Consider the following 27,184-nt stretch of genomic DNA (forward strand, 5'->3'; position numbering starts at 1 on the left):
CCTGTGGGCTGCAGTGCCTCCCTGGGAGATGTGAAAGGCCGCAGGGAGGTGGGGGGAGCCAGCATGTGAGCAGCTGTCAGCAGCAGCCGGGCTGCAGGACTGTAGGCGGGGCCACCCCGCTCGCCGGGCTCTGCCCACCTCCTTCCCTGTGTCTCCCCAGGCCCTACATGGATGCGGTCGTCTCTCTGGTCACCCTCATGTTGGACACGGGTCTGCCCTGCTTCCGTGGCCAGACAATCAAGCTCTTGAAGTAGGTCTTAGGCAAACATACAGGCCATTGGGGGGCAGTCGTCCATGGAGATGGGAGCCTATTGGGTGGGGGTAACTGAATCTTAATGAGGCTGAGTACTCTCCTTGGAACCCCAGAGCAGACAGATTTCCTGGGTGAGGCGTATCACCAGACTGTGCTTCTGCCAGTCATAGCTGAGGACATGCCCAGATTCTTTTCTCAGGGATGCAGTGCTATCCCTGAGCCCCAGAGCCATAGTGACTTAGCCCCCTTGCTAATCCTCCTCCAGCCATGGGGCTCCTTAGCCCGAGAGGTGCTGGGGAAGGGAACAGAGCCCTCTAGGCTAGCTGGAAACTGTCTCCACAATAAGTGAGGCCTCACTTTCACAACACTGTCCCCATGAGGGAACATTCCTGGGCCTGACCCTCAGCTGAACAGATTCTCACAAATGCCTGTTGGCAAGGGCAGGAACATGTCCCTTGGGGAGGTCAGTCTGGTGGGAGCGACTCTGACGACAGTGGCCCTGATGTGAACTCTTCCCCAGGAACAGGTTCAGCCCCAACATGACCGAGCGAGAGGCTGCAAATTTTATCATGAAGGTCATTCAGAGCTGCTTCCTCAGCAACAGGTGAGTCATCCCCACCTGCCCTCCCTTCTGCCTCACCCACCACACACCGGTACAGTCTGGGCACCTATGTGGGGCCATGCCTGGGCCAGGTGACAAGGAAGCTGATGGCTCAGGAGATTCAGTCCCACACACCCTGAAGGGAGCTTTCTCAGGGTGATGGGGTGCTGGCGTAGAGGGAAACACCTGGCAGAGGCCTGGAGGCTGAAAGCTGTGCCCCCACCCCGGTGCCAAGTCTGTTAGGGTAAGGGAGCCATAGGTGCAAAAGGCCTCCAGGGAGGTATGTGCGGCCCAGAAGGGCCAGTTAAGGAGCAGTGGCAGGAGTGACAAGGTGGTGACTAGCCAGTCAGCCATTGCTGTGAGCGATGGCAGAGCTGCGTGACGAGGTGGGCTTGGGTTCTGAAGGTGGAGCCCCAGGCTTCCCTGATGGGCTCCAAGAGGGTGTGATAATCAGAGATGGATGGCAGATGGCGTTGAGGTGTCTGGGCTGAACAACAGGGTGGACGTGATTCCAGCAGGTGGGTGAGGCGAGCCACCCACACAAGAGCTTCCTACACACATGGGGTTGGTTGAGGCGCCCGAGAAGTGCAGAGACTGCCGGAGTCTGAGAGGAAGACCAGAACTGTTCCTGGTTAGGGCCCTAACAAGAACAGGAAAAGACTGGGTGGGGACAGGCTGGGCTGTGAGGTAGCTTGGTGTGGGAAACGTGACATCTCTGAGTCAGCAAGAGGGGTTTGAAAGGCAGTATGAGGAATATCTCTTCTGATTATTTGTTTTGTTGGTAAAATAAGAAAGGACGCTGAGCATGGCCTCACTCCTTTGGGTACCACACACCAGGCCAAGGGGCTGGAGTGGCGTCTGCCACAGGGCAGCTCCTACACATGGACTCCTGGGTCCCCAGTGCCTGGGCCCCAGGACCAAGGGCAGGTATTTGGCTGAGGAACGGCCGTCCACTCGAGTCTACATTCCGGGCCCACTGAGTGTGAGGTGGCCTCAGAGGAGGCCGAGCAGGAGATGGGGCAGAATGGGACTCGCATGGCCATGGTCACTGGTCGGGAAAGGAATGTTCCAGGCAGAGGAGGGGCTTGTGGGGAGGCCAGAGGGTCTGCCAGTTTGCATTCACACTTCCAGGGAGGGAAGCAGTGTGGACTCCCAAGTGCAGCTGCCAGGGTGAAGGAGATGTGTGGGGGGCTCAGAGGGGCAAGGGGCCCTAGAATGGCACAGGCTCCTTACAACCTCCCTTCACTCTCGGCCTTCCAGGAGCCGGACCTACGACATGATCCAGTACTATCAGAATGACATTCCTTACTGAGGGTGGTGTCAGAGCATCAGCTGTCGTGGCTCCCCTACCCAAGCTGTCCACAATCATGGAGCTGTGCAAGGTCAAAGGGTGTGAACTGTTCACGGCCATTTTCATGCAATGGAGTTATTTTCATAGGACATACAGGACAAAAAAAGTGCACCCCTGCAGAGCCTGGCCCCCCACTCCTTCTTTAGGTGTGGCCCACATGTGGCATGTGAGACTGAAACGACAATCATCTGATGGCACTCTCTCTGCTTGGGTGTGAATAATTTGCACTGAACACATTCCCTACCTATCTTATTTCATAGGTACATGAAGTATTTTCTAGTGTATAAAAAAAAAATTATGTTCAACTTAAGGTTTAACCAACATGGAGAAAATAATCAACAAAAGTGTTGTGTCGAACTTGAATATCAGGTTTATTGTCAAGTCCTAAGTGCACATTCAGCTGAGGGGTGATTCCTAGATGTGCTGGGAAGAGAGCAGGGCAGTGTTTCCTCTCCAGAGTCCTGAGACAAAAGGTGGATAAGGGCCAGCCAGCTGCGGAGCCTGTGCTCACAGGCCTTCCAGGGACCCCCTAAGCTAGGACTGGCCACCACGCAGGGGGACGTCAGGCATTGCATGTGCCGAAGGGGTCAGGGCCGGGCACCCTGATTATGAGCTTCACAAAGACGACTCACCACAATGCAAATGTACCAAAAATAACATTGCAATCTCCCTCCCTAACTGCTCTTTTCCACTCCAAAGCTGTCTCCACAGAGGGCTCCTGTGGAGGCCATCTGGCTGTCCTGTCCACATCTCTGTGTCCTGCTTCTGCTCCAGTCTTTTCTTGTTTCCCTCTCATTCATGTTTAAGTTCTCTGTTCTGAGACTCCGAAATCTTTGTGCCACTAGCCCCCAGCAGCAGCTGTCTATTCCCACCCACTACAACCCTCGAATTATTTTAAGCAGATAGGAAGTAAAGACCCAAACCTAAAAAAAAAAAATCTAGAAATAAGTTAAACGGCAGATACAGGTGAAGAAAAAAAATCAATGAGAAACAATTTTAAAAGAAAAGTTGAATGAGAAGCCCATATCAACTTCTAATGGGATTCCATAGTTGGTAAAAAAACACAAATACTAAGCTTCAGGGAGCACACTTGAGTCCTGAGCAGTATAAATAAACATAAATAAGCTAATATGTAAGTTAAAAGGAACTCTTAAAAATGTTACATTAATCAAAAAAGTCAGAAAAGGAAAGAAAGAAGAAAAAATGACAGATAGGACAGAAATCATGCAATCGTAGACTTCAATCCAACTACATCAATAATTATATCGATGGACTAACCACTCCAATTAAAAGGCAAGGATTAGAAACATAGATAAAAACATGAAATGATTGCACTTAAAATATAAAGACCTAAGGTGAAGTTAAATAGAGGAAAAAAGATTTATCATCCATAATCATGTGAGTTGAATGTTCACGAAGCAATATTTGATAGAATTCAAGGGAGAAATAACTCCACAATTGATTAGAACAACTGGCAAAAAAGTAAACACAGGAGACCTGAACAACTGTATTATCCATCTTCACCTGATGGGCATTTATAAAATTTACTATACATCAGCAGCAACAACGCACCATCTCTTCACCATCACAGGCTGTATGAATGATTCAGAGAATGTCCTCTGATTACATGGAATTAAGTTAGGTATCAATAACAAGAACCCTAAATATTTAGAAATTAAAAGAGTGGAAACTAAAATACTAGACAATACATGTAAGATCTTAGGAAATATCAGAGTTAAAATGCTTTAAGGTAGTGTTTGGGGAGGATGGTAGAGATGAGCCAAGTAAATAGGATACCGTCATATAGGGTGTAACTTTGAGAAAGATCCAACAGAAGATACGAAGAGGGGAGGAAGAGCACAGAAAAAGCAGGATAAGCACATTTTATAAAATGGTAGAAATGCATTCAAACAATAATAGTTAATAAGAGCTTGTCAAATTAGCTTTAAAAAAAAGTCAGATGTTACGTACAAGATTCCAGCAATATGGCAAATTAATATATCTTGAAAAATTAGAAACTATTTACAATACTGGGGAGAAAATCTAAATCCATGAGCTGACAAGAAAATAAGGTCTCTAGAGACTGAAATAGAAAATCTTGAGAATAATCAAGTTGCTATTTTGATGATATGGGAAACAAAAGACCTTTGAGGAGTTTATTAGGGGAGCTCGGTCAGCACTCAAGATAGGGCGTACTGGAAATAAAGCCAGGCCCAAAAGACCAGGAACTTTCTGTAAAAAACCCATCATGCTTACAGGTGAAATATTGAAAGCTGCGCCTCCTAGATAAGAATGAGCTGTATATGAGTCTGCTTTATTTCTCTTCAGCTCTAGCCAGTTCAGTCAGGGCATAAAAAGAAAGTTTAAGGTTCTAGAAAGAAAGAAAACTCAGAAAATGGCATTTTTGTACATAAAACTCCCAAATCTATAAATGGGATGTATAACCAGGGTGATAGGATACAGGTCACTATGTAAAGTCCTGTGCATGTCTGAAAATAAAAATTCAAATTAGTACTACCATTTACAACTGTATATCAAAACATCAAATACCAAGAAAAACTAAAGAAAGATTCATAAATATTAAAAACTACAAATGTTGAAAGATCTAAACGGAGTAACATTCTTGGACTGGAAGACTCAACATTATACAGATGTTTGTTCTCAAACTGATCTGTGGTTTCACTGCATATGCCAATCAAAATTCCAGAAAGTTGTGTAGTGGAAATTGGCAAGTCTGAAATTTACGTGGAAATGCAGAGTCAAAATAAAACCTTTCTGGTATTGAAGATCAACAAACCTAGATATTAAGACCTATCTGGAAGCTACAGTAGTTAAGACGATATGGCTTGCTGGTGCTAGCAAAGGTATATAAACAATGGGGGAGATAAAGCCCAGGAACTTCCCACAAACAGACATGCAGGGTAGGAGGGGGAAGACAGGCTTTTGAATAATGGTGTGTCAACTAGATATCAATATAGAAAAATGTTGACTGCTTTTCTCATCTGACATAAAAATCACTTCCAGGTGGCCTGTAGAGCTCTATGTTAAACTTTAAAGGCTTTTAGAATACAGAAGAGAATGTCTTGCTGACCTCAGGACACACAAAGGTTTCTTAACCAAAACACTAATAAAGGGCAAAAATTAATTTGGATTGTATTAAAGGCATGCCACAGACCTGGAGAGATATTTGTAATCTAGTTCATACACTTCTGTGTTAAAGAAAAAATTATTAAGGTGTCATTTTTTTCAACATAAAGCCAACAAGGTAGGTCAAAACATCTTAAGAAATAATGCAATGTTGCTCTTTCTTAAAATAGAATGCTTTCCAATTCATTTTTAAGGAGGGCAGCAAGGCCCTGACATTAAAATAAGATGAGAACATTACAAGAAAATTATAGAGCAATGTCCTTCTCGATATAGATGCAAAAATCTAACAAAATATTAGCAAATTGAACATGATGTATTAAAAGGACCGTCGTGACCAAATGGGCCTTATCCCAGTAATGCAAGGTTGGATTAATGTTCAAGAAGCAATTAGTGTAATTCACATGAACAGACTAAAGAAGGAACACCATATGATCATTTCAATAGGCAGACAAAATTCAACGCCCATTCATAAAAATAGCAAAATAGAAATAGGAACTTTCCTCAATCTGATAAAGATCATCTAAGAAAACTCAGAGCTAACATCTTGACGATGAAATACTAAAGGCATTCTCCCCAAGATCAGGAGCAAGACAAAGGTGTTATCACTTCTAATCAACATTGGGGATAAAGGCAGTAGAGAGATTGGACAGGAAGAGAAGAAACTGCCCTGCTTCACAGACAATAAAATTGTCTATAGAATGCTGAGGAATGTAAAAATAAAGTACAAAAAACAAATAAGGAATTTCAGCAATACTGCAGTACAAAAGGTACACAAGGTCATCATACAAAAGTCAGTTGTATTTCTATATGCTAGCAATGAACAGTTGGAAAATGGAATTTTAAAAATCTATACCGTTCATAATAGCATCCCCAAACATGTAAAAATGTACAAGATCTCTACACTAAAAATTCAAAACGTTGCTGAGGGAAATAAAAAATGGAGAGTAACATCATGTTTGGTGTATTGGAAGACGTAATTCTTGGCAAATTGATCTCAATTCAGTGTAATCACAGTAAAAATCCCAGACTATTTTATGGAAATTGACAATTCGAGTCTAAAATTCATGTGGAAATGCAAAAGATCTTCACATCATAAACCCTAGTGAGTCCCAAGCGGACCAGAGATTGAAATGTGAACTAAGAAACGATTCAGTGGTTGGTAGAAGACACAGGTGAGTTTCCCTAATAACCCAGAAGTGAAGAAAATTACCAAAATCCAGAATCAAGGGAAAGTGAATTAGTTACCAAAACAATATATGGCTAGCAAAAGAATACCATAAACAAAGTGAAAAAAATTGGGAAAATATTTTTAAAAGATCACAAAGTTAAAATGCCTAGTGTAAGAGCTTTAAAAAATTGAGAAAACCTTATCCTACATTTTTAAGACAAGCAAATGATATGAACAGTTTACAGAAAAAAATTCAGCCTTTAAATATAAAAAAATAATCTCAACCTTGATCATAAGAGAAATGTAAATTAAAGCTATACTGAAGCACCATTTCTCACCAGACTGACAAAAATTCCAATGTGACAATATGCATCATGGGGCAAGGCTGTGGGGAAAGGGCCCTCAGACCCAGCGATGGGCTCTGTGCAATCTAGCAATATCATGAATGTGGTCACCTTCTGGCCCACAATCCTACTTTCAGGAATCAATCTCAAAGCTGCTTTGGCAAAATACAAAAAGATATTTGCAGAAGGCTCCTCGCTCGTTCAGGTACTATTTGTAACAGCAAAGCATGGGAATCCACCCGCCCACATCACTAAGGTTGAATAAATGGCACACCCATGTTTCCATGCTGCTCTTCTGAGCAAGGTGCTGAAGGGAGGGTAGAGAAGTCCATGTGGTACACTGTTCACGTAAGTAAGGGGAGGGGATGTGACTTTATAGTTCACTTATTTAAGGGAAAAAAGGAATCCATTAAAAAAATGTTTCTAGTGTGGGGGCAATAGGTGGAGGGCACAGGGATACGAGCTAGACTTCCCTAAGATGCCATTTTATGGATTTGACTTTGTAATTATAAATTATAAAAATGGGAGAGTGCACTGCCTAAAAATTGAAAGTAAAAAAATCACACCCATTAGGATGGCTGTTATCAAAACAAGTGTTGGGGAGGATGTGGAGAAATGGGAATCCTTGTGCTCTACTGATGGAAATGTAAAATGGTGCAGCTGCTGTGGAACATGGTACAGCAATTTCTAAAATAAATTAACACAATTACCAATGACCCAGTGAGTCTACTTCTGGGTATACACCCAAAAGAAGTGAAAAAGGGAACTCACACAATCTGTACACACAAAACTAAAGATGGAAACAACCCAAATGTCCATCAATGGGTGAATAGATAAAATGCTTACCAACAAAGTGTTACAATGAATGGACAAACAAAATATTTACACCACTTAAAAATATTTAGAGTATGAGAATATCTTTATGACTTCCAGGCAAGATTTATTATTTTTTTTATAATACATTCCACAATTCTTAAATTTGATAAAATTTGGTACGCCGTTATGCCGCATTCTATAAATAAATTTAACCCAAAAAAGACTAAAGAGTATGTCAATAAAACGATTTTTTAAAGTCCATTGTGTGTGTGCACAAGGAGATACATAAAAACAATTTCACTATCAAAAAAAACGTAAGCAATAAAAGTAGAGCAGCATTTGTATCAGACAAAATAAAACCAAGGTTCATCATTTCTACTAAGCAGAACACTTCACATAAGTAAAGATTCCCTAGACTGTAGTCGTGAACACGGATCATACGGTGCTGCACCGGCAGCGAAGCGGACCACGGTGTGGACGGCCCGCATCCCTCCCTCACGGAGAACCCACCCCGAGAAAACCAGCGAAGGGGAGCTACGGGGATCTGAATAAACACCGTGCAGCAGAGCCGAAGGACAGAGATCTGACCGGCCAGCTAGCTGCCCCCGCCCCCCACCGCCCCAAGATCACTAGCAGGAAAAAAGGCAAGTTTAGGAAGCGGGCACTGCCCACCTTCGGAGTTGCCTCCTGTGCAGCAGCAGCAGGGGCCGCCGAGGAGCCCCTTGGTGCGAGCCAGCCCAAACGTGGGCGCCGGAAGAGGGCGCGCCCGGCTCAAGCCGGAGGCCACGATGCCAGGGCCGGTCGCTGGGCCCCGAGGGACACATGACCCTCCGTCCCCCGCCCCGGTGTCTCCTGCCGGCCTCCCCCAGGCGCCCAGAAACCACACGGGAGACAGAGGTGGCTGCGGCCTCGGCCGACGTGATGAGTCCTAGGCGGGCAGCAGCCCGCGCACACGCAGCTCGAGCAGCGGGGACAGCGTGTAGCGCAGGCGGCGGAAGGCGCTGTCGGAGCGGAGGCGCCAGAGCCCGCGGCGGAGGGCGTTGGGGTTGACCACCGCTAGGTAGAGCAGCGGCAGCACCAGGAAGCCGAGCGGGAGAAGAAACAGCGTCTGCAGCGCGCTCAGCACCCACAGCCTGCGGACCGGTGGATGCACTGAAGGACAGACCCGCGGTGGTCCGCAGGACACGTGCAGGGGGGCGGACCCCAGCCCCGCGCGCCAGCTGCCCGCCCTCTAGCTCACCTGATGCCTGCGCCACGGAACAGCCGCTTCTGCTGCGGGGAGAGAAGGGGCGTCCAGCTCCACCGCAAGCGCGCGGCGCGGGGTCTCACGAAGGGGCCGGTAATCAGTCCCCCGGGAATTGAGGGTGTCTCTCGTGGGGGGCGAGTCCAGTGAGTGTGCGAGAGGGGGCGGGGGCCGTCGGGGCGGATCTGACGGGCCCCCGTGGGGAAACGGGCCCGCGTGAGTGTACGGTATTCCCGTGGGGGCGGGTACCGACTCCAGCCCTCCCCGGCCCGGCGCGTGCTCACACAGTCGGCCTTGGCCACCTCCTCCATGAGGGAGCCCGCGTAGTCCTGCACCCGGCGAGGAGGCTGAGAGTCGCAGCTGCGGGAACAGGCGTCGAATTGGACGATCTGTCCCAGCCACAGTCGCCCCGCCATACCCAACAGAACTAAATCCCTTACAGGTCCAGACCGCCCCGCAAGGCGTCCAGCGCAGCCGCCGCTTCCATCACCTTACCCTGCAGCTCCTGGAAGGGGTCGGAGTGGGGTCTCAAGACTAGGGAAGGCTTGGGGAGGGGGAGGTCGGGGTGGGATGGGGGACAGGCCGTTGCCGCTCTGGGGTAGGGGGAGTGGAGGTCGTAGTGGAGTTGGAGGTGAGCGGTTCTCGAAGCGGAGTGGGGCAGCACCTGCAGGACTCCGCTCTGCTCTTGGAAGCTGGCCCAGGCCTCCTCCGTCCGTTGTGCGCCCTGGGGCGCGGGAAGCCTCGATTAGACTCGGAAAGACACACCCTCTTTCCACCTTCCAGCACCTGCCCAGCCTCAACCCACACCCGAAGCCGACCCTCCCCCTCAGACGCCGGCTCCGCCCTCACCTTCCGCAAGCCCTCCGCCTGTATGGCGTGCTTGGCCTCCAGCAACTCCAGTTGTTTCTTCAGAAGAGCCAAAGAATGTCAGGAGCCTGGCACACCCTCCATCCTGCTGCGCCTCAGGTTGGCTGCCTTGGCCCTCAGGACCCCGCTTGTCACCGCGGTTCCCAGGTTGTCAGGGCCTCGCCCAAGTCCCGGTTGTGCCCGCCCCCGGCCCTAGGGGCCCCGCAGGGAGCCGCCCCACTCCCAGGTGGTTATGGCCCCGCCCATGCTGCCGCTCCTACCCTCAGGGCCCCACCCAAGCACCTGCAACGCCATCAGTTGGGCCCCGAGTTGCTGCTCCGCACGCTGCTGACTTAATTGTTCTCCTCCGTAGTAGAAGAGCTGAGGGTGGAGCTTTGTGAGGATGGAGTTTGCGGAGATTCTAGGGGCGGGGTGTATATTGGGAGGCAGGAACCGGGCGGAACCGGGGCAGAGACTAAAGCGGGACTTCCTAGGGGAAGCAAGAAACGGGACATCTGCTGACTGTACCTGACTTGATAGCTCTTCCCACTGCTCCTGCAGCTGTCGGTTGTGTTGCTCCTGCGGAGGATGGGGGGGCGTCCTGGGCCTCACCGAAGTACTGTCCTCACTGCCAGCACTGCCCACCCCACCCCGCGTGCCCTGCCCCGTCAATGGCGACACCCTTACCGCAGGCACCGCCCCATCCAGGACACCGCCCTCTCCAACGCACCCCCCGCCATCCAGGGCCGCGCCCTCTCCGAGGCACCACTGTCTCCGCAGGCAACTGCCCCATCCCGGGCCATGCCCTCACTAGGTCTTGCTTGCGCTGCTCCGCAGCCTCCAGCAGTCCGCGGGCCCGCTCCGCGCGCTCCCGCGCCGCCGCGCGCGCCTCCCCGCGCAGGACCCTCGCAGTCTGGCTTCGCCTCCGCTGCAGGCTACAGAGGGGAAACTGAGGCGGTGCCACGGCGAGAGGAGGCGGACACTCAGGTCCCCTGCGCCCCGGGGAAGAACCAACTGTGGCTGGGCCGAGGAAGCCCACGTCGGGTCGCTACACTTTCCATCGTGGGCCCTCTGAGATCACCCCGTTCTCCACGGCTTAAAGCAAAGGTTCGGGCCCGGGGTTCGGGAGAGTAACCAACGGATTGGCTAGATTCTGCTAAGCCCCGGGTGCGGCCACCTGTAGTGCCGACCATAGCGCGCCTGCCCCGCGGGTGGAGCCGAGCTCCCCGAGCACCTGCGCTCGCGCTCGCGCAGGTCCTGTAGGCGCCCAGTGAGGCTCTCGCTCTCAGCCTCGAGCCCGCGCACCATCTCCTCCAGCTCCTGCTTCCGCAGACGCCCGTCGCGGTTGTCCTTCTGCAGCTGCAGGAGCAGCTCCTGCGTCTCGGCCATGGCTCTCCCCGACTCTGCCCCTGCTGCCTGCCTGGGGGACCAGCACACGGCCCGCGTCACAATGAGCAGCAGGGGGCGCGGGAGCGAAGATCCCTAGCCGAGCCAGATGCGAATCAGGCGGGATCACACTTTGTCATTTGCTCATTCATTCATTTAAATATTATTTATTGTCCTTCACGGAAGAGCTACAATCAGATCTATAAAATTTAATAAAATAGTGTTACCTAATGCAGAAATTTTGAGGCAAGATTTGTTCCCCCACATTACAGATGGCACTTGCAAACGGATTAATCTCTCTTGTGGAAAAGACAATAATATATATATCAAGATCCTAAATATGTTCATAATTTTTTACCCCACTCCTGGGAATTTGTACCAGGAATAAAAATATTTTTTAATTATTACGCATTAAGTGGTTCACTGAAGTGGTTACAGTAATCACAAAAAGGAAACAGTTGTAATTAAAATACTCTTTGAATATTACTGTGGCATGTATAAAGATATGATGATGTTTAGTGAAAAAAGTAGACTATGATTTAGCATTTATGCTAAAATAACTAAGATTATAAGGTATACGGACAAGATCTTTAAAGAAAACAGAAGACAAGCTATTTCATTGTTTGGCGAGACTAGGTAAACTTATCCTTTTAAAATCTGCTTTTATTTAGCCAATTTCAATTATGAACTTGGATACAAAAATCCTAAATAATTAGCTAACCAAATCCAAAGAGATGCATTAAAAAGGTACATGCAAACCAAGCAGAATTTATTCCAGGGATTGATCAAGACCAGAGAACCCATGTCATTCACCACATGGAGAGAGGAAGAACATCCATGTTTTAGTGGTCCTTTTCAGTAGATGCAGAAAACAGCATAGAGTTCAACTTCTATTGATAATTTTAAAAGGGCTTTTCAAAGAAGGATAAAAAGAGACTTTTTAACCTCATGAAGGCTACTTAGTAAAAACGTGAAGTAAAAAAAATAGTGTGGATCAACTAAAATGATCTAGGATCAAATAAAGTCAACATGAAGAAACCTGAACATAATGTAGATGATAAAATAAAAGGAAGTAGAATGAGATGTACCCATAATATTTACATAAACTAAATACATAGAGTTAAATTGAGGAGGTGAGGACAAGGAGGAGAACAGGATTGAGGGTGAGGGGGCCATGCACGAACCTTGGATGAGGACAAGGGTCATGCATGCTGTACCTGGGGCCATCAGAGGGCCACAGGGAGGGTGGACTCTGCAAGTGACAACTCTATAGATGCCAGTGAAGTTTTAGGAAGCCTGCTTGCTATATCTAAGAACTAAGTCTCTTCTCAGTAATGTTGAGAAATGTAAGCAAGATTGAAGTCACTTTGGGTTACTTATAGATTAAAAACGACCACAAATGTTCTGCAGTCCCGCCATCAGGAGGTAGAGCCTGTTTCCCATTTCATGAATCTGGCCTCACCCTCATGTCTTGATCTGACCAATAGAAGGAGGCAGAAATGACGTGTGAGCCTGGGCCTCAGCGTTCTTGCAGCCCCTCTTGCCTCTTAAAACCATGGGGAAGAAGCCTGGTGGGCTGGCAGCCACCTCAGATCACACAGCCCCAGATGGCCCTGAGATGACTGCAGACCCCAGGCAAGATCTGCAGAACTACACAGCTCAGCCCCGCGGAGCCTGGCCCAAGTTGCTGACCCAAGAGAATTAAGAATAAAATGGCTCTTGTTTTAAGCCATTGAATTTTGTGGGTGGTTTGTTTTGTTTGCAGCACAAGGTCTGTTTTGTAGCAAAGGATTACGAGTTACTAGGTGGTAATTGTATGAATATGACACCATGCAGTAACCAGGCCACTAGCAGTGGGGGTGGGCAACTTTATTCTTGGTTTCTCCTTTGTTGGAATCTGTCGCCTAGAGTTCAAAGGTGAACCCCAGGTGGGATGGAGTCGGGGCAGGAACAGAATGGGGGGAGGGTAGGAGCTGTGCTTTCTCAGTGTCCACCTCCTTAGGCACGTGATTCTGTGAACTCCTTCGACCCTTCCATCATCGAGGAGGTAGCACTTAAGTCCTCAGTTTGCACAAGGACACGAGGGTGCATGAGTCCCCCGAGGCCCCCCTACCACCTCTAGATTCAAACTTAGATTGATCTGAATCCAGAGAATGTGCCTCTGATTTTTACTTTTTCCACCTGTTGAGTATCCATACATCGGCCCTGGCATCTGCTTCTGTTCTAGGTCCCCACAGATTTAATTTCCAGACTCAGGTTGTAATATGGGCCACCCTCAGCAGGATAGACAGGTTTATGGGGGAGGGCGGGGGCGGGAGGTTATTGTTGTTTTTTGCTGTTTTTCTCTCCCAAAGGGCAGGGAGCAGATTCTGCTCTTCATCAGCGTGAGGCCAGGGGGATAAACGACTGTTTAGTATCAATCATTTCTTTTCTAGATAAACTACAGAACTGTCTTGTCAAATTCTCCCAAGTACCTTGTTTGGATGTGTATTGAGGTTGCAAAATGTCCCCTACATTAAGTCTATCAAAAGGGGAGAATGGTCACTTTTCTCTCTTCAGTGATCTGCTCCAAGAACAGAGCATTTCAGTCCAATCCTGCAAGTCTTCTTTCAGCTTCTGTCATTTTCAGACAGGGTTAACACATTTATCAAGGTTATGACTGTGTAGCTTGTGTTTTGTTACTATTATGAAAAGGCTCTTTTAAAAAACATTTCCTAAATGACAATCGTGGCATATATGTGTTATGGGTTGAATTGTGTCCCCCACCCCAATTCACTTGCTGGAGCCCTAACCCCTAGTACCTAAGAACGTGACCTCATTTGGAAATAGTGCTATTGTGAACATGATTGGTTAAGATGAAATCATATTGCAGTGGGTGGCCCCAAATCCAATGTGCCTGGTGTCCTTATAAAAAGGGGAGATTGAATATAGAGATGAGATGCGCGCAGGGAGAACCCCCTGGTTGAGCCAGGCCAGGACAGACCCACCCCTGTTGCCTTTGCGGGGAGCAAGGCCCTGCTGACACCTTTGTCTTAGATCTCCAATCTCTAGAACCATGAGAAGCAAGCTGCTGTTGTTTGAGCCACTTAGTCTGCGTGCGGTAGTTTGTCATGGGCACGTGACACACTAACACGCTATGCCACACCACGTTTGCCTGTGATGGGCCCAGCCACTCTCATAGTTGTCCAAGTGGCTCTGTCTCTAGATGTAGCCAGGAGTGGGCTCAGCATGAGCAGCATCCTGCAGGGGAAGGGGCCCAGGACTTACTGGTGACAGTAAGGACAAAGCACCTGGGGGCTGGGGTAAATTAGCACAGGCCGCTAAGAGTAGTAGGGACTATGTCCAAGTTTTACATGGCAGCGTCACAGAAAGAACCTCTTATGGAGTGGCCATGGGTGCAGGGACCGCAGCGGGTGCTAAGAAGGGGAGACCGGGGAACTGAAGAGAGCCTGCGGCAGATCCAGCAAGACCGTGCGAGACACCGATTAGGTGTGAGCACCTCTCGTTGGCTGTCTGGGAGTGAAGCGCTTTCCAGCTTGGGGACTTTCTCAGACTGTGGGGGGTGGCAATGGCAGTGATTCAGCCTCGAACTCTGTGCCTCAGTTTCTTTACCTGTAAAGTGGGTCTATGACTAAACCCTCCCTCAGGGGTAGAGGAAGCCAATGAGGTTATACAGTTTAAGTTCTGAGCGCTGAGCCTGGTACCATCTAGGCCTCGGGTTGTCGGCCGCCTCTGGCACTAGGACACCCCGCTTCACTTCGAGATGTGAGGTCCTAGGTGGCCACTGAGCCCCAGAAAGTAGCTTAGTCCAAACCAAGATGTGGGGCACTATAAAACACACAAGTCAATAATGTTTATATTGACTACATGTTGAAATATTTCAAGTATTTTGGGTCCAATAAAATATATTAAAATTTGTTTCACTTGTTTCTTTATATCTCTTCCTGTGGCTCCTGGAGAATATGCTGGCATTCTGTTGGAGGACACTTCTACGGTCAGTCTTGTTGGAGAGTGCCACACCTCCAGTGCCCTGTGTCACTTCTCCCTCCAGGCCCAGCCTGCATGGCGATCTCCTACCTTTGTCTGTAGCATCCCTAAGACCCAGACCAACTCTGCTGGGCAGGCATCATGATCCCGATGGAGAATCACAGATGGGGAAACTGAGGCTGAGCGATGACAGGTTACTCGGTAGTGGCAAAGCAGGTGCCCATGCCCCTACCTGAGCTCAGGAGAGAAGCCAGAAGCAGTGTCTGGTCATAATGGGCAGTGACACTGGCCCACCCTTTAGTGAATTTTCTGCAGCCGAAGAGGATGAGCTGATAGGCGCTTCTGGGGATGCATGCAGGAGGAGGGGGTCTCTCCAGGCTGCTAACCCCTTCCCACCCACTCCTACCCCCTATACCTTCATCTGGACCAGGAGAAACCTATGCTTGCCTGGTGGGGGTGAGGGGAGTTGGGAGCGAACCTGGGGCCAATTATGCCATTCAGGAACCATGAAACCTAAGCCACTTCCCTTCAGTGGCTTGGAGGTCTGGACGGAGCACGGGCAATGGTAGCCGCGGAAATAGAAAAACTCCCGGCCTTGGTGCCTCCAAGTCCTGCCAGGAACCGCCAGACCCAGGGCACAGGATGCTGGGGTCTAATTTCCACAGCCACTGTGCCTTTGCTCTCCTGGATCCTCACTGGAAGCACCTGCCTGTCTTCCAGTTGGCTTATGTGGCCCATTTCTGCCCTTTCTTAAGGACTCAGATTCAATATTCTCTTCTCCGAAAGCCACCCTCCTCCGCCAGGCTGGGTTAGGCCATGTCTACTCCCTGCATGGCCATGTCCACTTCCCAGGTGTCCATCAGGGTGACACTGGCCTGACTAGAGCCATCCCACAGAGGGCAGCTCAGAATAGGAAGGGGGGATGGTGTTGGCTGAAGGTAAATCCTGCACTGCCCTAGAAATTTTTTTTAAATCTAGAAATTTCTTAATGATTTGGTAATTTCAAAAGTATAGTTGATTATAATAGTCTAGTACATGTAGGTGACATTTCTTCCAACATTTATGAATGTTAAGAATTTAAGTAACTTATGAACTTATGAAAATTTTCAAACATATAGAAAAGCTGAGGGATTTTTAAAGTAAACTCCCATAAAGCCAGTGTCTAGATCTCACAGTCGTGTATCCACCTGCTTCCCAGCACATGACCCTGCTCTCCACTCCACAGGCAGCTGCGGTGTCAGTCCAGGCACAGAGCTCACTCCGCCCTCATCTTTATGGTTGAATGCAGTAATTTCATGTTTATTGCACAGTCTCGTGAGAACATCTATGATGCTAGGTCAATAAATGTCTGTCGAATAAGAGAAAGAACAATTACAAAATCAGTGCCCATCGTGCAGATGCCTTTTTTGTATTTGAAACTTATTTTTGCCCCCAAATAGAAAATGGTTTAAGTAAACTATGACATATCAAATAATGGAAGACCTTCCACGTAAGCAACTATTTGATAAAAAGGGTTGAGTGGCCTCCCTGTTGAAGCCCCTTCTCTACACTGAGGTCTCCCCTCTACACCCTGGGGGAGGAAACCAATATTATAGCGTTGTTTCTTTTAGTCTCAGCCCCCTCAGGCAACAGTCAATTCTTGGTTCTCCCCACGCTGACCACTGATCACACTCAGCCAGGTAACCTTTGCTCTCCCTCATACTGCCCTGTCTAGGGCACCTGGCCCCCTGGCCCCCAAGGAGAGTGTATGTGCTGTCTCAGCCTGAGTGACTACCTTCCACCAGCCAGCCACTTGGTGACCTCCCCCTTCGATGACCTCCCAATTCAGTGCATGGTTCGTGCAGGTTCCTGGTGGGGGTGGGGGGCAGGGGCACCACCTCCTGGCTGGCTCCTTCGTCCCCCAGGCCCAGGGGTATGGGGCCAAGGCTGGCCTGTGCTAGTTGGGTGGATAGCACAGACCAGGCTGCAACAGAGTATTTCGTCTCATCTCCCACCCTTCTCTAGAGCATTCTTCAAGGCTCTGATGCTAAGAAGCTCCAGGCCAGTTTAGCATAAGGCCCTTGCCTTGGTCCTTCTGTCAGAACCATCACGGCCGATTCATTTCACATGAAAGTGATCTTATCTCCCTCTAACCCACTGTGCAAGGGTGAGTGTGATGAAACCCACGTCTTAGGTGACCATTTGACTGGTTCTAAATAACTTTCTAGGGTTTTCATTCTTAAATGAGACCCTGCCAAGGTCACCCAACACTTGAGGAAAGCCTTTAACATAATTTTTAAAAGGATAAAAACCACCCAAAAAGTAGGACTCTAAATGGGAACTAGATACAATGTAAGGAATGAAAGAAAAACTTTTAAATTATTCTTTAGAGGGAAGAGGTTACATCCATGAAAAGAGAACAAAATGTAATAATCAAGGAATGGGAAAAAGGAAATCAAAAATAATTGCTGAGATATTTTTTAAGAATCAGTAAGACTTTACTGAAGGTAGTGTCTCCAGAGTGAAACCAACCCATTAAGTGTGCAGCCCAATGAATGGACAAATTGTCTAAATTAGAGACGACACTGGGAACTGGATTTCTCATGACACTGGAAGACAGAGGCCAATGGAGCAACACCTTCAAATTTCAGCAGGAAAATGATATCCAACCTTCCATTCTATACCCAGCCGAAATATCAATTCTGGGTAGTTTAAAACCATTTCTGACATTCAAGATCTGAAAAAACCTATTTCCTATGTGTTGTTTCTCAGGATGGTACTGGAGGAAACATGCTACCAAAACAAGCATGTAACTCAAGAACACATGGGGTCCAGAAAGCAGGGCTTCCAATGCAGGACAAAAAGATAGGAGAACTCCAGCCCAATCCGTGCCGGACAACAGCAAGCTCCAGAGGGAATTCCCCTGGGGGAAAAAATGCAGAACAGATAGTGTCTGATTCTTGGAAAACTATACTGGGAGACATTTCACAGAGTTAAAAGCTGAAGATTCAAATCAAACCAAGCTATTGAAAAAGAAAGATAGTTTTTAACCTCAAGAAAAATAAGAAATTGTACAAAAAAAGACCCAGTACGCCACTTGGCTCAGCAATATACAAAGTTACATAGTGATAACAAGTATGAATTGGCAAATCGCACATTACATCAGTTTTTAGACGAAATTAAATGGAACACAGCTGTGTCCATCTCCTTACACTGTTGACGGCTGCTTTTGTATTGTGACTGCAGAGCTGAATAGTCACCAGAGACTGCTTGGCCCTCAAAGCCTAAAATATTTATTATCTGGCTACCTTATAGAAAAAGTTTGAAAGCCCTAGATCAAACTAAACTATTTGAGGAATATAAGGGGAGAGGGCAAGGGTACAAATGAAGCAAACTAAAATCCTCATCTATAAGTCCAAACTCTAAGAAGGATGAATGAAGACAGCAGTGTAAGACTCTAGAAACATGGAGACAAATGAGGAAAATATTAAAAGTTGTTGCCTGCATAATGTGCAGTAGGGTTGGGGGGACAAAACTGTTTTTGTCTTAAGGCTTTTTAAGAACCATTTGATTATTTAAACTGTTTAAGTATTGCTTTGATAAACACCGCCCTTCTCCCTCAAAAAATTTTTAAACGACCGAATGGCACCATGATTTAGAGCAGCTATATCCACGTTCTGCTGGAGGTCTGGGGTCCCAGGCTCATCTGCTGCTGCCCTGGAGCCACTTAAACACCTGCAGTCCACGTGTCAGGGGTCTAAACTGGTTAACTGCCCTCCTGGCCCCATCCCCAATCCTCCTCCAGCATCTTCACTCATCCTGGGATTCTCACCCTCGAGGCCGGAAGGGACAGTTCCCCAGAGAATGAGATCTATTGTCCCCGCCCCAGTAAAAACAAAGATTATCCTCTTTTCATTCCACCCCATCTCCCTTGACCCCGAGGCCAAGCAGGAAAGATCAGGAGGGAGCAGTGGGCATGAGAGCTCCCCCGCCCTGCCTCAGCCCCACTCTGCTGCCCAAACAGGTGGTCCTGGGCATGAGCCAGACCTCCCCTCATCCAGGACACCAGGTCCATGCCGCCTTCTACATATCCATTGCTTTCCAACCTGCCTCAGCCAACAGAGGCCAACAGTGCCCTGTTGGATGCCAAGAGGATACGAACCCCAGAGTGCTTGTTCTCTGGACCAGCACCCAACCTCAGGTTGCACACACATGCTACCGAGTGAGGTCCCAGCACATCTGAAACCTGCCCTGAGGACAGTGGTGGCACATGCCCATCCCAGCTCTCACCCTTCTGGGTCTTGGAAGCACTAGACAGAGAAAGTAAAGCAGTCTGTCATTTAGCAAGAAAGAACAGACACAGAGCACAGACCCCACAAAAGATAATTTTCAATCAAGCTTTTAATGAAAAGATCATAAAATAACAGTTTCTCATCACTGTACATTAAGACTGCACGCTTCTGAATGGAGAGATCAGTTGTCGGTGAATTGCTTTTCTATGACACTTGAGGGCCGCATACTTGCAGCTCTGACCTGAATTTATCCAAACTCTCAAGGGAAGTGAACTCAATGTAATGACTAACAGCGGTGGTGGCTAGTACAGGAGTGCGATCATGGTGTCCTCCCCCCTTTCTGGGAAGGACACAAAATAGGACATGATCCCTCTTCCAATTGGGATTAAACAAAACAGCTATAACCCCATCCCTCTCCCTCCCCCTCGAGGTATTTATGAATGGGTCAATGCCCAACCTGGGGTCCCCCAAGGGGGAAGGGGAAAGCAAGTGATAGGTGGGGTACAGAGAGGTTCCCCTCAGCACCTGGCCCCACAGGGCCCCGCCAAGTGGAGGGGGGGGAGCCCTGGGGATCCTCTCTGCCCCAAGTGAGGTCTGTTATGCAGCATTTTTGAGGTCAATAAATTACAGCAATAAATAGCAAGGTGAGGTAGGGGGAGGAGTTCCTGGTAGAAAATTAAAGTGAGGTGACTGAAGCTGGGGGATCCTGGGCAGCCTCAATTCCCACAGCACACACCCACCCCCCGATTTGGAATGTCAGACTGAGGCTCTGGGTTAAGTCCCTCTCCATCCCCTCACTCCTGGCATTGGATTCACAGGTTCAATGACATCTGCCCCTACGTGACTCTAAGGAACAGAGCTAGGGCCTTGGTCCCTTGAGGGGGCACGGCAAGGCTGAGATCCCTTGTTTGTTCTGCTTTTGTCCCACAAGCCTAGGGGGACAGGACGGATGCGGCCACCTCTTCCCTGAGCCCTGCTCTCCTGGCTGCCCAGGCCTCACCTCAACTCAGGACAGCTTCAGGGAGGGAGGCTGGGTCTGCCGGCCCAGCCAACCAGCCCAGATCGCACTCCTGTACTCAGCCAAGTCCAGTGAATACTGACAGGGTTGGGCAGAGGACAGCCCAGTGCCCCCCAGTGGTGACAAATGGGAAACACACACATGGCTGCATGAGGTTCTGAAAAGTCAGTCTAGGTCCAGATTGTTCATTTCACAGGCTGAGGTGTATGGCTATGCTGTGAGTCTCTGAGATTTGTTTAAAGGTTCATCTTTTCTTTTTTGCCTTTTTTGCAATCCTGGATGAGCCCTTGCAGTGGCTCGGTCTGGTGGGAACGTACTGTGGCAGAGCCCGGCCTGCCACTTGCTTGCCCCAAGTCTGAGAAATAAATACATTCATCACTGCACAAACATATTGATACAAAAACAACACTGTTCAGAGTGTTTGCACCGTCTGTGTTAGTAAGGACCAGTCCAGTGATACCTTCCTGCTGCCAGTGGGCAGGGAAGCGGGGGTGGGGGGAAATCCCCCGAGGGTCAGGGACCAGCCAGAATCATGGAGATGCAAAGGTCCTGGCTTTTTGGCTTGAGGGACTCTCACATCAACCCATCCCAGGGTCACGGACAGAGCAGCAGGGGGTGGGGGTGGGGCTTTGCCTCCATCCCAGGGCCCAAGCCCAGACAAGGGTCCAGTGGCCAGAAGGCCGGTCAGCACTGGCCCAAGCTCTTTGGTGCCAGCTGGGCTTGGAGAGGCCCATGGCTAGAAGGAGGGCTCAGGTGAATCCGGGGGGCCTCACACCTGCCCCGGGCCCCCGGCTGCTCCTCGGTCCGCAAGCTGTTCCAGGGCTGACTTGGAAGGGCCTCTAGCAGAAGGTAGAAACTCACTGGAACTGGCCTTACAGCTGCTGAGGTCTGAAACTGTAAAAGTTTATGTAAACAATGAGATAAATATATTAGTATCTTTTTTCTGAGCCTGTTGAGGTTCCATACTCATTCAAAATGTGCTTTGGTTTAAAAAATAGGTTTTGTGAATTTGGGTATGAGCTTTTTTTTTTTTCTTTTTTTTTTTTTCTTTTTTTTTTTTTGTTGTTTATCCTCTCTTTCCTACATGACATCTGCTATTTTCTGTTTCCTGTTTCTCCGAAACATTCAGGAATTAAGTGACTAAAGCAGAGAACTGTAAGCCGCCCTTGGCCTCCAACGGCCTAATTTCCTTGTGAGGCTCTTAACACACCTCCACGCACACTCTCGAAAGCACACACTCCACATGAAATCAAAGGAAAAAGAAAACAAAACCAAGTGTTGTGTCAATCCCGACCCTCCCCGCAAACCCTTAAAATCTTAAATAGGAAACTAGTGTTTTGCTTTCTTGTTAAAATACAGAAAAGGCTCGATACAATACTCAGGTGGGTACAATACTACGTCGCACAAACGTCGTTGAGTGAGGGGCCTTTGCGCCCAGTCCCTGAAGCTCTGCAAATGAATCACTTACTTTCACAAGTCACCTCACGTTTGCGGCTGCCCACAGCGCAGGAGGCCACACACAGGCCGGGTGTGTGCATACCTCCCGCGCAGTACAGACTTTGTGTCGTGTGGTTTAAGTGCTGATGGAGTGGGGAGGGGTCAGGGGAGCAGAGGGACCTGGGATAGGCCCTGCCCCCTCGCTGGCCTGCTGGAACAAGAGACCCTGGGTCCAGTCCTCCATTTCCTACCCAAAGGGGAAGAGGAGCTGGCTCAGGGTTGGGGGCGCCACATGGAGGGCTCAGCCAGGAGCCCTCACTCCCTAAACACGCCATTCACCACTCGGGTCCCTGAACTCAGGCTCTGTTTTCAGCTGGAGGGTCTCTGGAGGGGTGGGGGGGTAGGGGATGACTCCGGAATTTTTTGGTCTGAACTTAAAATAGAAAGAAAAAAAGAGGTAAAAGAATGAAACGAAAAAGATAAAGCCGCTGGCCCAGCCTTGTGGCTCCGGTCAGCTGAGGACAGTGGAGCCGACTGCAGCAACCTTGGTCTGGCCGTTAGAGCCGGGTTCTATGCCCGCGGAGGTGCCTGAGGCTGGCAGAGAAACCCCAAGGTGAGGGGTGAGGGGCTAAACCCCAGACAGGCCTGAGCCCATGTGAGGCAGCCAAGCCTTCTAACAGAGTGGCTGTGGGCCACAACTGCCTAGAGCCAAGGCCCAAGGAGGGCAGGTCCCCTCCCTGTCCCCCAGGGGGTACAGATGCTTCAGCCAGCCCCTCCCTATGACTCCACTAAATGGGGCTGCCACTCAAGCTCTTGCATGCCTAGGGGACAGGATGGGGGGGGCTCACTTCCGCCTCATCCTGGCCCTGGCAAGAAGCTCCCACGGAGCTGGAGCACTCACACCCTCTCCTGCGCCCCAGGATGGAGCTGTGGGGGTTCCCTGGCACTCAGCTGCACACTCAAACCTCTCAGGGTAGCCTCGGCTAGCCCTGTGCTCAGGAGAAAACCCACACAGGAACCTGGAGACTCCGAAGCTGCAGGAGCCCACTGAGAGCATGTATTTGGGGGCGCCCAGCTGGGTCTCAGTCAAGCCCAGGAGGGCTTCCCAGCCACTGCGAGCCTGGCTCACTCAAATGCACGTCTTCTTGTGCGCACTAATGGGAGGAAAACAAAAGTGTCACAGCCTCAACTGCCAGTCACCAACTTACTGTTCTCATGAATTCAAGAGGTAGCAAAAGGTCAGAAGTCTCTCCACCTTGACAGGTAAGGAAGAAGGAAAGCGCAACGTCTGTCCACACACACCGCGCACACCACACACACAAAGAAAAGGAAAATGAGAGTACCAACGGCCCTGGCGCCCAGTCCAGCCTCCCCCCTCCCCCCACGAACCCCAGACCTTCCAGTTCAAACATTCACATAAACGTTACACTGGTTTTTCTCTTAATAAAAAACAAGTACCTCTAAACAAAGATTCCTCGGAAACTATAGGAAAAGCACTCTCTCTCCTGAGGCAGCCGAGGCGGGGCTCGGGGCCCAGGGAAGCCTTTGGCCAAGAAGGGCTTCTGGGGCCTGGAGGGTGGGCGCCCTGCGGCCTGCAGCCGGGGCGGGGGCGGGAGGGGCAGCTGCCCCATACATTCAGTCTGCAGACCCAGGCTCAGCCCCCGAGGGGCCGGGAGGAAAATAAACTCTTGTTGGTTTTGGTTTAAAAAACAAAATTCATAAAGAAAAAAGGAACAGATCAGTAGGAATAACAGCAACACAGGCCCGGAGGGCTCTTTAGTTGTGGAGAGGTAGGTGGTGGGGGCCCCCCTGGCTCGAGAAGAGAGGGCTCCATCCCCTCCCATCCAGCACTGCTCCCCATAGAGCCAAGGTGGCCCGCACACGGACTCGCGCTAGTGCGCGCAGGGACACTGGCCCTGGCCACGGGCAGCCCTGATCCTCCCAGCATGGGGAGGGGTCCCCACTACCCCCTGCTCCAACCTGACCTGCAGGGGAAAAAGGCCAGGTCCCTGAGAACCCCGTGACCCACTCCCACAGGCCCTGAGGCGGCCTTGGTCAGGATCCGGAGGTAGACTGCACATCCACAATACACCTGCGGGGCTTGGGACCTGGCCTCCTTCCGCTCTCTTCCCTTGGTACAGACTGTGGATTAAAGCTCTGGGTGGGGGGGCTGGCCAGAGGTGCTGCCAAGAGCCACCCCCGCTGGACCTGGGGTCCGGGTCCGCCCACTCGGCCTCCTTGCTTCTTCCTTCCGTTGTTCCCGAGGGCGAGTCTGCAGAGGGCACCCAAGGGCCGGAGAAGGTCTTTGGCTTCTAGGAGGGGGAGGTGTGCATGCGCAGGTGGCTGATGAGGTTGCGCTGCTGGGTGAACTTGCCCCCGCAGAGCTGGCACTCGTAGGGCTTCTCACCTGAGTGCACACGCATGTGCTCGGTCAGGCGGTACTGGCGGGTGAAGCGCATGCCACACTCGTCACAAGCAAAGGGCTTCAGGCCCAGGTGGCTGCGCATGTGGCGTGTCATGGTGCCGCGCTGTGTGAACATCTTGCCGCAGATGTTGCAGGGGAAGGGCCGAGTCAGCCAGTGCGTCTTCTCATGCTGCCGCAGGGTGGCTGGGTCCTTGTAGGTCTTCTCACAGACTGAGCACTTGAAGGGCCGCGGCTCAGCTGCATAGGCTGTGCTGGGTGCTGACAGGTCCTCGGCCTCCTCCTCGGCGCCCCCACTGCCCGTCTCGTAGGCACCTTCCTCCTTGATGAACAGCTCCTCCTCCGTGTGTGTCTCCACGTGGGCGTTGAGCTGCTCAGAGCTGGGGAAGCCTTTGGCGCAGGGAATGCACACGTACAGGTTGTCCCCGTAGGACACTGTCTCGTAGCCCTCCTGCCGGTACATGTAGTGGGCGCTGGTATGGCCGCTACCCCCCTCGCTCCCACTCTGCCCGCTGTCCTCACTCCCGTCCTTGCCATTCTCCTCTTCCTCCTTGCAGGGGAACGGGGGATCCCCGTAGGGCCCACTGGGGCCGCCCCCCGCCACACTGTTGGCCAGGATGCCATTGGGAACCCTGTCCCCGAGCCCCTCGCTCTCTTCCCCTGGGCAGGGGCCCTTGGGCCCTGCTTCTCTCCGCTCAAAGGGGGAACCGGCCATGGGTTCCTTCTTGCTCCACTCCTTCTTGCGGGCAGAGTGCCGGAGGCTCTTCCGGGGCTGCCCGCCGGGCCCCTCCAGCAGGCTCAGGTGGTTGTCCTCAGCCCCCTCCAGATCCATGGGCTCACTGGGGGTGCCCCCCAGCTCAGCGTAAGCACTGTTAGCAGGCGGAGGCTGAAGAGAGAAACCATGCTGACAGCTCAGCTAGGCTGGAGTCATCCAAGGAGGTGAGAAGAGAGGAGCAAAAAAGTGGCGGAAAGCAAGGGGACTCTTCTTGGACAGGTCCAGGCCCAGCTCCTGCTCGCAGCCCCCACTGCTCCCGTTGGTGCTACAGCTGCCCAGGCCGGCCTCCCCACTGGCTGGACAGACAGCCCGGACCAGGCCGTGCACACTCTCCTGGTTGGAGCCACCGAGGAAGAGCTCGTCATCTGAGCCTTTGGCCTGGGGGAGCTCTTGGGGGGTGTGGGCCCCTTTGCGCCCATCCATGAGCCCTGGATACCGAGCCTGGATGACGGAGGCTGTGGACAGCCGTTGGCTGCGGGGGGGCCGTCCCATGCCGGTGGCCCCCACCCGTCCAGAGCCAAACGGCTTGCCGGCGCGCTTGAGTTTGCGGCGGCAGAGGGCTGCCAACTCAGGCAGCTGGAGGTAGCTGGCGGCAGTGAGGAGAGTGCTGAAGTTGGGTTCGGCCGGCTGGTCGCTGGGCAGCAGCTTGCCTGTATAGATGAAGTCCAGGATCTGCTGGAACACTGTGGAGCTGACCATGTCCGTGTCCAGGTTGATGAGGTTGTCATGCAGGACCAGGGACTTGAAGTAGATGCTGCTGGCAGCCAGGACGTTCTTGTGGGCCCGGAAGATGGAGTTCTCCACCATGATGATGACGTCACACAAGAAGCCCTTTGTCCTCTGCTGGTTCAGCTGCAGTAGGAGCTGTTTTGAGTGGCTGGGCAGCTCCATGTCGGGCCCCATGTCCCCGCGCCCTGCCCACGCGTACCACCTGGGGGCAAGAACAGGCACGCGCACATTAGCTGACCGGCACCCTCGTGCAAGGGTCAAGGCGAAGGTGTGCCACAGTGGCACTCAGAGGGACCTCCGTGCTGACCTGGCTAATGACAACCTTCTGGGTACAGTACATGGGCAGGGAACTCACAGTGGCCACCGAGGACTCACTCTGCCTGAGAAGGTCCAGGCCCCATTTGCACCAATAAGAAAACGGAAGCAGGGCAATGAAAGTCACTCAGTCCCAAGTAGAGAAACTGGGACTGAACTTGGGTCCACAGCCCAGGGTACTATCTCCATGCTAAATGAAGTCCACGGGGGACCCAAAAATGACCAGCAGAAAACTATGAGGTGCTGGAAACTGGCAGGGACTAAGGAGAGCAGGCTTGAGTAGGCCGACTTCTGTGAGCATGCAGCTTCCCAGCTTTGAGGACAAGCTAGAAATTCAGATTTTTAAGTGAAATCTCTCAATGCTAAATGAAGGTCCTTTTCCCTAAAAACCATGTGGGCCAGATCAAATATGCAACCTCTGGTGTGTAACCTCTGTTCCACACTGGGCACCTCTCAACAACCCTAGAGGCTTCCCAAGCTTTGAGATTTGACAACATCACATTACCACCTCCCAGACACTGCAGCCCATATGACATCCCTCACAAGTACCTCCCCCCACCACATAAGGGCTTCACCCCTGGGTGGGCACAGAGACTGGTCTGGGCCTCTGGGTGCTAGGCAGAAAAGGTGACCTGGCCAAGGCCCTGGCACTGCCTGGGTCCTGGGTCCTTTCTGTGCAGGGCAGTGCAGTCTGGACCTGGAAAAGATGGTCAGCTGGCAACATCAGACTGGTGCAGACACTAACTGATATCATTAAATAATAAACGTGCAGAGGCCTCTGGCCTCCTCAGGAACCCTGCGGGCTAGGCTGGCTGTATATGTGGCAGGGTCTACAACACAGGGCCATGGGTCCCCACCCTCTCCAGCCCCTCAGGAAACATGAACCATCCCACAGGCAATTCTATATGACAGAGCTGATGAAGGTACCTTCATCTCCTGCTCAGGGCCCAATCTCTGAGAGTAACTAAGTGCTCTGAGCCTTGTCCCAACTGGGACATCCTGCCTAGAGGTATTGTACACCCCCCACCCCCCGCCACCCTGTGACACAAACGCTTCCCCTTGCCCCACACCTGCA

The 27,184-nt window shown here is 50.6% G+C and overlaps 3 protein-coding genes across 4 annotated transcripts in view; 1 reads left to right on the top strand and 2 right to left on the bottom strand.

Annotated features, from left to right (window-relative positions):
- PI4KA (phosphatidylinositol 4-kinase alpha) overlaps window positions 1-27,149 on the top strand; it is a 135,093-nt gene extending 107,944 nt beyond the window's left edge. The window contains exons 53-57 of one of the 2 annotated variants that reach the window (XR_005654002.1): window positions 161-250; window positions 774-857; window positions 2,115-2,236; window positions 13,207-13,211; window positions 27,138-27,149. Coding sequence is in view for 1 of the 2 variants with exons in the window: in XM_039868416.1 (XP_039724350.1) it covers window positions 161-250; window positions 774-857; window positions 2,115-2,166 (226 nt within the window). In the remaining variant the exon portion in view is untranslated. Of the gene's footprint in view, window positions 1-160; window positions 251-773; window positions 858-2,114; window positions 6,301-13,206; window positions 13,212-27,137 lie in introns of those variants that run through there. The other variant, XM_039868416.1, reaches the window with a different exon arrangement.
- TMEM191C (transmembrane protein 191C) lies at window positions 8,471-12,622 on the bottom strand. The gene is made up of 10 exons (XM_039868419.1): window positions 11,004-12,622; window positions 10,581-10,704; window positions 10,298-10,348; window positions 10,073-10,150; window positions 9,773-9,829; window positions 9,588-9,647; window positions 9,364-9,428; window positions 9,208-9,283; window positions 8,921-8,952; window positions 8,471-8,813 (listed from the first exon to the last, which is right to left on the bottom strand). Exons 1-10 carry the CDS (start codon window positions 11,156-11,158, stop codon window positions 8,609-8,611), a joined length of 903 nt encoding a protein of 300 aa, XP_039724353.1. The 5' UTR covers window positions 11,159-12,622; the 3' UTR covers window positions 8,471-8,608.
- Window positions 19,505-27,184, bottom strand: part of HIC2 (HIC ZBTB transcriptional repressor 2) — a 28,444-nt gene continuing 20,764 nt past the window's right edge. The window contains 1 exon segment of the mRNA XM_039868418.1: window positions 19,505-25,996. Within this exon segment, the coding sequence (XP_039724352.1) occupies window positions 24,181-25,996 (1,816 nt within the window). The 3' untranslated portion in view covers window positions 19,505-24,180.

The sequence above is a fragment of the Pteropus medius genome, unplaced genomic scaffold (genome assembly GCF_902729225.1).
Source record: "Pteropus medius unplaced genomic scaffold, Ma_sr-lr_union100, whole genome shotgun sequence".
Classification (NCBI taxonomy): Eukaryota; Metazoa; Chordata; class Mammalia; order Chiroptera; family Pteropodidae; genus Pteropus; species Pteropus medius.